General features: G+C 44.2%; 1 protein-coding gene across 3 annotated transcripts in view; it reads left to right on the forward strand.

The window, feature by feature from the left end:
* The window catches only part of dgkg (diacylglycerol kinase, gamma), a 165625-nt gene extending 159247 nt beyond the window's left edge, over positions 1-6378 (forward strand). For all 3 annotated transcript variants that reach the window (XM_082968996.1, XM_082968998.1, XM_082968997.1), the window contains one exon: positions 586-6378. In XM_082968996.1, the coding sequence (XP_082825122.1) occupies positions 586-690 (105 nt within the window). In that variant the 3' untranslated portion in view covers positions 691-6378. The remainder of the gene's footprint in view (positions 1-585) is intronic.
* The last annotated feature ends 5759 nt before the right edge of the window (positions 6379-12137 follow it).

Genomic DNA, 12137 nt, shown 5'->3' on the forward strand with positions numbered 1-12137 from the left:
CCACCTTCACTGTGACAGCTGTGTTAATTGAAACAGTGTTTTGTCACAGCGGACCACTGACTGGTTATGTCATTAGAGGAGGAGGAAATGCTCGCTGGAATCCATTCACACATCACGTAGCAACAGCAAAATGCCCTCTGCTATATATAGAACAATTCAGTTGAAATAGTGTTGAGAAAAGAAGTGTGTCACCCTAAACCCCAGCACCCCATCCTCCTTTATGCAGTTGAACCTGCGGGGATGTCAGGCTGAGCTGAGGCACAGTGTTCTGTGTTCTGTACTTCCTTGGTTATTTGGATTTCAAGGTCAGATAGTTGCTCTGAAAAGTGAATCTTCTATCTGTGGGGTAGCATGAAAAGCTGGCTATTTCTTTAGCAGGAAATTATGGTAAAATACCATTGTGTATCTTATATGTGAAGGATTTAGAAGTAGAAAAGAAGGACCAGACTTCTGGACACTTCCTGGTCAAATGTTCTCTTGTCCCTCCCTCCTACAGATGAAGGCACATTGGTTTATGAAGCAAACTTCCATTGTCCTACAAGAGTTGCTGAATATCGTTTCATCTTGTCCCTCCTCCCCTTACAGATCAAGATCACACATAAGAACCAGGTTCCCATGCTACTGGGCCCTCCTCAGAAGACCCCCTTCTTGTTCTTCAAGAGACGCAACAGAAGTCGGGACTATGAGTGAGGAGGACACTTCAAACTCCCCCCTCTTCACAAACACATTCACCAACCTCTTGGGACAACTCAATAGGTCCCACAGACCAAGTCATTGCCCCTTGGACCTACAGTACCACTTCAGAATGAACTGACTTCCTCTCAGTGTAATGACCACTTCCTGTGTATCCATGTTCTAGCTTCTAGAACTTCCTGTGAACTCTGAACTCTGACCCTGTCACTGGCACACTAGCTCAGTCAACCCCAGCTCCAGACTCAGCTTCAGCCCAGACCCATCAGTAATGCCACACTGCCTTGGCAAAACACAGTGCCAGCAGCATATAGGTTCATCTAGGATACTGCCTTGGTTCTCAAATGGAGGGATAGATAGATGGAGTGATAAGGAAACACATAAAGAGAGAGAGAGACAAAGAGAGAAGCAGCCGAAGGGGAAATGGGAAGAAAAGAAAGAGTGCAAAAGAGAGAGAGCAAGGAATGGGATGATTGACAAACAGCATATGAAAGTAGTGTGTGTGTGTGTGTGTGTGTGTGTGTGTGTGTGTGTGTGTGTGTGTGTGTGTGTGTGTGTGTGTGTGTGTGTGCGTGCGTGCGTGCGTGCGTGCGTGCGTGCGTGCGTGCGTGCGTGCGTGCGTGCGTGCGTGCGTGCGTGCGTGCGTGCGTGCGTGCGTGCGTGCGTGCGTGCGTGCGTGCGTGCGTGCGTGCGTGCGTGCGTGCGTGCAAGTTCTCCTTTCTCTTTGAGGAGCCCGTTGAATAATGGATCAGAGCTTGTAGAGTATTCACTCCAGTGTCTCTCCACGGCACAGAACACTGCACTGCCTGAGAGATGAAACGGAAAGAGATCATCTATTATTGACTGCTTCGTTTACGCTTGACGGTGGCAGCAGGGCAAAACACACAGTAACAATGGCCTGGGAAGCATGGGAAACTCAAACTAACATGCAGGGATTTTTGCCCCCCAGCATATTTGCTCACAACAACCATCTTTAGCCTAGTTTTGTAGAATATCAATAGCTGATCTGGTGTCAGGTCAAACAGATGGCAGGGACTGGAGGTTTGTCTATCTTCATGTGGCTTATTCACATACTGTAGACAGGTCACCACACCATCTTAGTAAGTGTATAAACCCCTCTGAGACTCAGTCACACAGGCCATCAACTTAGACTGGTTTTATTGTTCTCCTCCAAATGGCAAGGCCATTGGTCCTTCGAGCCAGACCAGTGGAACAGAGCCCAGTGTACAGGGGAGACCAAAAGAGGTTGGAGAGAGACGTGGACCTTACTTATATGTATCACTGTAGCGACGTGAGATGAGAGAGGAGTCCCATGTCCCCCTCAGAAGTGCCCAGTAGGATCAGCTATAGGTTGAAGAAAGAAACCCAGTGTAGAGAAGACCAAAGGAGTTTGGGGTGAGGAGTGGACTAGATATATATCACTGTAGAGAATGTGAGATGAGTCCATTGCCCAATCAGAAGAGCCCAGTAGGACCTCTATAAGAGCAGAGTTCAGTGTAGAGGGAGAGGAGACTGAAGGAGGTTGGGTAGGCCCTTACTGTAATGTTACATGTATCACCGTAGAGATGAGAGAAGTCCCGATCAGAAGTGCCCACTAGGATAGCTTTAGGTTGAATAAGCAGTAGTGCCTGCTGCCTAGCAGGATATCTATAGGTTGAATCAACAAGCCTCATCCATAGGTTGAATCAACAAGCCTCATCCAGCTACAGATATTCCAGAAGACTTTGAGAGATTGAAATGGATTCAGCTACCTCGTGCTGGTATATAACAGCCTGCCCTGACTGCCCCAGGTCTTAGGGGTCTGATTTACCATAACGTGGACAGGAACTAAATTTAACCTGCTATTTTGGGAGGATCTATCCTGTGAAACACTATTCCTAATTACAGTGTAAAAACATCAGCTCGCAATGTGAAGTGTCCAAGAGTGCAAAACTAGGAGGCCAGGGATGAGGGCTCGCTGGCTGTAAAATGGTGGGTGTTATTCCAATCATGTTTGTTGCTGGATGGGACCATTGAAGCAACAGGAAGATATGTTATCAATTGAAATGGGCTGAACTGAAAATCACACATAGGAGTCAAACCTAACGGCAAAAGCTGAACAGGCAAGACACCCGTGTGGCAGAATGTGGTATCCATCTACTACGATATACCACTACCCGTATGAAAATATTACTGTCCCAACAATAGTGGCCAACTATATATGTGCAGATACAGTATTTGTATATTCTGGAAGATGGTGTATTACACATATATTTTTATTTTATTTTATTTAACCTTTATTTAACTAGGCAAGTCAGTTAAGAACAAATTCTTATTTACAATGACGGCCTAGGAACAGTGGGTTAACTGCCTTGTTCAGGGGCAGAACGACAGATTTAGTTTTTGTGTTTTTAATAATATATTATTAGTGTAGAGCTTTGAGGCATCGCACTGAGCAAACACTGATTGAATCAATGTTGTTTCCACGTCTATTCCACGTTGAACCAAAGTAGAATAGACATTGAATTGACATCTGTGCCCAGTGGGATAGTATAGAAGAGTACATACAGATCAGTGTTCTTCAGTGTCTGGGGCTGGTTCACAACACATTCCCTTTGGTGTCGAGCACCCTCATACCCTAGGATGTAGGGGTTAGGGTGCAGGGCCCAGGGGGGTGAGGGCAGAGTAAGCCTCCATGGTACACTGAGTTTTTGTCCCAAATGGCACCCTATTCCCTTTGGGCCCAGGTCAAATGTAGTGCACTGGGTAGTGAATATGGTGCCATTAGGACTCACCAGAGCACCACTCACGGGGCGAGGCTTTGATGTCTTCGCCCCGAGTTCCCTTTAAAACCACACTGAGCCGAGACTCTCGTGTCCAGGCCCCACTAAAACAGAGACACATGTCCACTGACCATGGGGTAGAGGTAAAACAGTGGTTTAGTCCCAAGGCACCCTAATCCTAATATAGTGTACTGCTTTTGACCAAAACCCTATCAAAAGTAGTGCACTATATACGGAATAGGGTGCCATTTGGGACAAAGCCTTTATCTCTGTGGACCACAGGTTCTGACCCTGCAACACCTCTAACCAGTACGTATGGGAAACATTTCAATGACCACATCACCTCTACAATCCTAACATAGCATCATTGGTCGACGGTCATTGGACACATTTTTTGTGTGTAGTCCTTACGGAGCCTGGATCGAGGCGACTCAGTAAAAAGTGTGCATGTTTACAGTTTACTTTTCATTAATGGGAAAGGATGATTTTAAATTTAAACAGTTATAATTATGTGTAAATAGATATTTGATTATATATTTTATCTCACCACCGCATGCCTGCTGAAACAAAGGAGACAGAAAGAAATGTCTGTCTGCTTGAGGAGAGACCACGCTGATTGTTGCAACCCCCTCCCTCAAGCTAGGACCTGTCCTGCTGTCGGGTCATATTAGCTATTCAACCCCCCAACCAATCCTTTGCTTAAAAACCCATGACCTTGTGTATTTACTTTGTCTTTCCCTGTTGGTAGCTAGCATAGCATGTTGATACTTCTGTGCTAGAAAAGGACAGTGATGGCTTGTCTTGGTCAAATATAGAGACTTTCCAGGAGAAATGTACACCATTGCCAAGCGGCCATTTTGTGATTCATCATCTGGAGATGGAAGAGAGACGCCGACATGACATCACAACCACAGAACTTAATCCTATCAGACGCTATATCAATCCTCAATGTTTGTGTTATTCACCAGTCACCACTCATCTCCAATTCTGGTCATCAGAAATGATCAATAGCCTTAACTAACAAACAAAAGGAGCGGCTCTCTCGTGCTTTCTCTGCCAGGACACAACAACAGCACAATTGCAATACAAGCCACTGACTTAGAAGGAGTAAAACAATATATAGAAACAAGTCAAAGAATGATGGTGACTATCTCCTCTTACCCTGTGTTGCAATAACTCACTGCCATCACCAACTACCCGCCTGGTCTGTACCATCACTGCCTATGGTGTTGGTCCACTTCCACTTCCAACTACATCCACTTCTAAGAGGATTTGGTTTAGCCCAGGTTGTCAACGACGTCTGTAGAATGTGGCCTCTCATCATTTTAAAAAGTAGGAGGGCCGGTGTGAGGACATCCGTTTTCTTGTTGACAGAGTGTCCCTTGGCGGGTCCTGGTCAAAAGTAATGTACAGTATATGGAATAGGCTGCTGTTTGGGACAACACCAGTAAGTTGTCCACCGTGATGCAGCAGGGATTTCTATGTACTGCACCGCATCCACTGTTATAAACATAGCCATAGCGTGTGGCCGTGGCCACTGTCTTTGTTGATGTACATGATGTGATGTGACTTGTTGAAACCACGCTGCCTCTGAGGTAACCTAATGTAGGAGGTGTAAAAGAAAGGCCTGAAACTAGATGCCGTACATACTGGTCTTGACAAGAAGAAGAAAAAAACTGTCAGGGGAGGTTCTCTTCTGCACTGTTCAACCAATCCAGTAAATGTGGAGGAGGAGTTAAGACGGAGTGTCGCCTTGCTAACGTCCAAAAGCGGAAATCGCGTCACAGGTTCTCTTTTTCATTTCCACTGAAAACCAGAACATCCTGTTGTTGGGAACTCGGCAGAGGCTGCCTCTGAGGTGACCTAGAGGAGGGAGTTTGAGTGGTGGTTAAAGGGGGTGTTTGTGGTGGTGTTTGTGGTGTATCAAATAAACCAATTATGATGATAGTATACACAGTCTATTACAATTAGGATCGTGTAGTTAATTAATCACTAATATCTACATTCTTCCACTGAATTGAGACAACCGGGCACAAAAAAGGCTCCCATATCCACACAAGCATACCATTTAGAATATGGCCAATACGTTGCTGCATTTTAAGTAGTATTTCAGTTGGGATTATTGGAATGGAGCCAAAGACAGTCTTCGTCACCATCCTCCCCATGTGTAACTATTATCCCCTTGTCTCCACTGTCACTCCCGCTTCTGACCTTGTTTTATTTCCACCTTCAGAGACTCACATAGGCAGTGAGGTTTATCGTACTGTCACTGTCGTTGGTGCAATCCTATTCTTAGGCATGGGCAGATTAACTAACAGTATTGAGTGACACTAGTGGCCAGGACACATGCAGTAGAGCCATGCATACAGTCCATTTCATTCCTGAGTGTGATGTTCTACATGTATGTATAAACCCATAGGCCTGTTGTGTTTACCATAGAAATATAATTAATAGAAAGGGCTTGGAACATTTGATAATAGAAATTTGACTGCTAAATTCATGGGTACACTCAAAATGGCTGCCAGTCCTCCCATTATTGCATCATTGACTTGAATGGGGAGGCCCGTTCTACTTCTTCTAGTTCTGTGGTGTTTACCCCCTCAGGGTCAGTGTGGTATGTAGCTATCCATACGCCTGTAGCACCCAATGAGGATCAAGGGCAGACAGTGACAGTAGCCCCCCCACCCACCCACTCCCTCTCTGTGATTGGACAAAAAGAGGACCGTGAATCAATATTCTCATCTTGTGCCCTAGCTGCGTCTACTGTCTGTCATTCTTCCTCGCTGGTATGTTTGTTAGCTGTATGTTGGCATCCTCCATTTTGATGGACAAAAGATTTATCAAATAAACAGAGGTTGAATATGCTATGCACTCTGTTGGGTTTTGTTTTGGTGATATGGTCCAATGAGATGTTTGTTCTATTCTCTACAACATTTCCACACACACACACACACACACACACACACACACACACACACACACCACACACACACACACACACACACACACACACACACACACACACACACACACACACCTGGCTCTGTCTTCTACTTAAATGTATTGGATTTAAATGTAATCAGATATTGTAGAGCTGTTATGTTGATGATAAGGACCACTTAGTGTGGCAGGAGAAATGCTAAGATTTCAACGCAGGGCACTCATCATGACATGATCATAGAGACATATTCTGTATCCTTATTGTGAACAGAGGTGCACAAATTAATGTCAAACTGTTATAACTTGCTTCTGTTTTAGACTGTTGTGAAGCAGAGATACTGCTAAAATGACTGTATCTATATTGATATATCTATACCGAATTAGTGAAATGCACACTAAGGAACACACCCATATCACTGTCAAACAGAGTGAAGAGACAATGGGAGCGTTCGACATTGCAGCCAACTTTAAAGGTGAGTCGAGATTGACTGATCTACAAATCACCTTGCATCATAAATAACTACTCAATCTTATTTGTAGATCAGTCAGTCAGTCACAATTTACCCGTGATACATCACCGTTTTGATGCTCTCGAACACGGCCAATGACTAATGTGATTGAATGACCAAACTGCAGAAGACCCATATCCCCCACCACACCCATGACACACTGCTCCTTCACCCACCCCCTCTAGCCATGCTCCTTCCCCTCTCAAGACCTCGGGCCCATGCATACACACACAGGTTGTTCTCGTCCTAGCCCACCATAAAATGCAGCTTTGTTTTTCCTATAACTGAGGTGATTGTTTCCAACTTTGATGATTTTAAAGCAAGTAAGACTAGAACCAAAATTACCAAAATGTTTACTTCCCCTTACAGTCTTCGAAGGAGTTATGAAGCCTAAATGTGTACTCTTAACCTCTTAAGTAACCCCATACTGTGCCCTCACATTCATTTAATATCTAAAATACAGCCATTTGCACTGACAACCCCAAACTATCTAATGAATATAACATAAAGAATGCTAGGCTATTTGGAGTGCTAAGTGGAGTGCTTTTTCCTCTCGCCTCCTTTTTCAAGGTCTTCTAACTGTGAGGAGTGTATGCATTAACATATGGAGAGCTTTCTCCTCTCGCCGGTGTGTAATTGTTTAATTACTCTTCTCCAGCAGAGACACAGAGATAGGCGTTTGAGCAGAAAGCAAGAGCAAGGAGAGAAGATCTCTCTCTGGTTACGTCCCAAATGGCACCCTATTCCTTATATATGGGCCCTGGTTAAAAGTAGTGCACTACATAGGGAATAGAGTGCCATTTGAAATGTATACTGTACTTATACAACTGTAAGCCCCACAGAGACAGAGGAGCCTCTGGCTGGGAGTCTTCTCTTCGCCACACAAGCTGCGATAATAAGGCAGGAATTATCTCTCTGTGAAGCGTCCCAAAGGGCACCCTATTCCCTTTAGTGCACTATAGGGCTCTCGGTCATGGACCCTGGTCAAAGGTAGTTCACTACATCGCAAATAGGGTGCCATTTGGGATGCAGACTTTGTGAAGCTATTAATAGCAAGGCAAGACAAGTCACATCTTGTCTGGTGTCGCGGAGAGCATCATTTGACCTCGACACTGATTTTTCTCGTTTTTTATTATCTTGGAAATAGCACATTGACAGTCAGACATTCCCTTTGGTATAACTGCCATGAAGACATTCAATTATTAAGATTTGAGAGTGATCCACTTATTTAATACTACAGTACAATGATCCAGCTGTGAGGGGACCTAGTTAGCTGAAGTGAGGAATGAGAGATGGGCCTAACAAGGGACCCTGAAGGAAAAACTGAGTCCCAGATTTGAGGCTTTAATGAAGGCTATTGCTCAAGAGCAGCTTCCATACTTTCAATACTGTATGTTATGAATGTTACTGTACCTATATTTTGTCCCATTGTGGGCTAAAGGAGGTCCTAATAAACAATCAATCGAACAGACAGATCCCTGTTATACCAGCAGGAGTTACTGGGACATCACTTTGTGTCTGTGTGTGTGGGAAGAAGAAGAGCTGGATTAGCTCACATAGCATAAGGAGCAGAGATCTGTGTCACACTGACCCAGTCCCTGCTGGCACAAATAAGGTTGGGACAGGGAATAATGCTGCTCACTGTAGGCCTTCTCAAGATGGACGCTCTCGGACACAGAGGTCCTTCAGGAGAGGGTTGTACTTGTACACACGCAGCAGTCTTTGGCTGCTTTTACACAGTCAGCCCAATTATTTTTCAGAGCTGATCGGATTGGACAAAAGGCCAATTAGTGAAAAAAATATTATAATTGGTCTACTTGTGTAAACACAGCCAATGTGGCATGTGTCACTGTGTGTGTCGCATTTATTTAAGGAAAGAATTGGAATACAAATACATTATGCTCGCTCTCGAACAATGCCCCCGCTAGCTCCCCCCCACACACACACACACACCACATCCGCCCCAACAGAGAGGGACATACAGGCCAATAATAAAAAGATCCTCTACTGTAAGTCAACCTCTACTCCCCAGACCTTAGGGCCAGGCAACAAAGACTCCACTATACATCCAGTATATTTATCTATTCCTACTATTCATGTCCATCCTCCAATCTTATAAGTGCTACATCACAGCTATTGGCTTTTAGGGATTCTGTTTTACATACCTCACAGCTATTGGCTTTTAGGGATTCTGTTTTACATAACAGCTGTTGGATTTTCCCCATATATTTCTCATTGGCGTTTTTAAAGAGAGGGTTTAGGTTTATATACAGATGATAATGAGAATGGTTTACTACTTTTTTTGTGACCAACCTTTAAATCTTTCTTTTTTTTCTGTGTTGGGTTCAGATCACAGACAGGCAATAATATTCAAAAAGTATATAGATAAAGAATTAAAAAACAGTAAAAAAAAGGATAAAACACCAAACAAACCAAAAATAAATAAGTTAATGAAATAAGAAGTCAATAATTGTCCTGTCTGTCCCATCTCCCCTCTACCTCCCCCCACCCACCTCTCTCCCCACTCCCAGCCCCTACTTCCCCCTCCTAAAACAAGACATCATGAATAACTCAACTTATGTTTGTACCTTTGTTTGTGGGACAAAGGCACACATGAATAAAGTCAGCCTGCAAACATCGATATTCAATACAGATATTCAAAATCCAATTGATAAATTGAAACATGATTACATTACATTAACTCATAATAAGCTTGTGAACTTTTCGACTGCTCTATTGAATGTATCTCATTTCGTTTCCTTGGCTCCGCTTACACAAGCGAGCTGTGGAGAGCTCTAGTGAAAGGATGTCAAGGAAGTTTGTCTCCATTGATTTCCTTTATTTACCTGAATTTTAAATCAGAATTCACACTTTCATTTATGCTGAGTTTATGTGAAGGCTTCTATTTGGTCACCAACATTATTTTTTTGCCACAGTCAGTCCGGACAGCCATACTCGTTCCTGGACATCACACAGGGTAGCCTACATGTGGATCCCTTCTGGATTTATATAAGATTGTAACATACAATCTACAGTAATAATAGTACCTCTGTCATTTACATTGTAGCCTAGTCATTTGGTAAGGTTGTATAAGATTGATTGAAGACAAATTAATTAATTGAAACCTGGGTGGTTTTGTGGTTGATTATGTTTTCGGTACAGACAAACTGGAGCACAAGGCCTGATTTATGTTCGCTAGATTAAGGTTATAGGCTTATTTCAAGTAGCATGCACAACTTAAACATAAGTGGCATTTGAAAAATATGGACTTGCTGACATTTAAAAAACATTGACTTGCTTTTAGGAACAAACATGCAAACTAAGACTGGGGAAAGCCACAATAAAAACTTCCACTTCGCATGTACTGCACATTACTTTTTCCAACTACTGAAAGTTTTGTTCACTTTGCCAGTTGCTGACATCAAAGCTGCCATGAGACAATGGGCCACACGATCTGTAGTGGTCTGGGTGTAGCTGGTGCAGAGGAGTCAGGACAGTAGAGATGAGTAACACAAGTAACTTTACTCAAATATTCCAATAACATGTCGTAATACCGAGCCCACAATAACGGGCCGAACATACATAAAACAATCACGCACAAAAACCATGGGGAAAGCAGAGGGTTAAATAATGAACATGTAATTGGGGAATTGAAACCAGGCGTGTAAAACAAAGACAAAACAAATGGAAAATGAAAAGTGGAACGGCGATGGCTAGAAGGCCAGTGACGTCGACCGCAGAACGCCGCCCAAACAAGGAGAGGGACCGACTTCGGGGGAAGTCGTGACACGATCAAATGTTTCAATGTTGCAATGTATGTCCTGACATGGAATGCACTTCTCCGCTGCAGTGCGTAATGTGCCATATGGCCTAAATGAAATCAGGCAAGATACACAGGCCACTCTCCGTTTGTCATTTTATAAAGGCTTGACAGAACAGTGTTGTTTAATTTTGTGAAGGCAAAAATCGAGTAGGATAGCAGCTGTGCATAAACTGCGCCATGTTCGATCATTTTACCTGGTTTAAACTATCCCAATGATTATCTGTCATTGGCAAAAACATACAAACAAACACTTTGTTGAAGGGAAACCGCAACCATGGGTTTGTATATTTCCACTGTCCATTGCCAGGTTAATACAAACAATGTTGTTATTCCCTCCATAAGGCAATCAAACAGGCAACACGTCAGTAGAGAGACAAAGTGGAGACGCAATTCAATGGCTCAGACACGAGACGTATGTGGCAGGGTCTACAGACAATCAAGGACTACAAAAAGAAAACCAGCCACGACATCGACGTCTTGCTCCGGACAAGCTAAACACCTTCTTCGCCCACTTTAAGGATATCACAGTGCCACTGATGTGGCCCTCTACCAAGGACTGTGGGCTCTCCTCTGTGGCAGACATGAGTAAGACATTTAAGCGTGTTAACCCTCACAAGGCATCCCTTGCCGCGTCCTCAGAGCATGCGCAGACCAGCTGGCTAGAGTGTTTACGGACATATTGAATCTCTCCCTATCCCAGTCTGCTGTCCCCACTTGCTTCAAGATGTCCACCATTGTTCCTGTTCCCAAGAAAGCAAAGGTAACTGAACTAAATGACTATCGCCTGTAGCACTCACTTCTGTCATCATGAAGTGCTTTGAGAGGCTAGTTAAGGATCATATCACCGCTACCTTACCTGACACCCTAGACCCACTTCAATTTGCTTACCGCCCCAATAGATCCACAGTTGATGCAGTCGCCATCGCACTGCACACCGCTCTATCCCTCTGGACAAGTGGAATAACTATATAAGAATGCTGTTCATTGACCATAGCTCAGCATTCAACACCATAGTACCCTCCAAGCTCACCATTAAGCTTGCGGTCCTGGGTCTGAATCCCGGCCTGTGCAACTCGGTCCTGGACTTCCTGACGGGCCGCTCCCCAAGTGGTGAAGGTAGGAAACAACACCTCCACTTCGCTGATCCTCAACACAGGGGCCCCACAAGGGTGCGTTCTCAGCCCCCGCCTGTACTCCCTGTTCACCCATGACTGCGTGGCCACACACGCCTCCAACTCAATCATCAAGACGACACAACAGCAGTAGGCCGGATTACCAATAATGACGAGACAGCCTACAGGGAGGAGGTGAGGGCCCTGGGAGAGTGGTGCCAGGAAAATAACCTCTCACTCAATGTCAACAACACAAAGGAGCTGATCGTGGACTTCAGGAAACAGCAGAGGGGGTACGCCC

Source organism: Salmo salar, chromosome 25 (assembly GCF_965601325.2).
Source record: "Salmo salar chromosome 25, fSalSal1, whole genome shotgun sequence".
Lineage (NCBI taxonomy): Eukaryota > Metazoa > Chordata > Actinopteri > Salmoniformes > Salmonidae > Salmo > Salmo salar.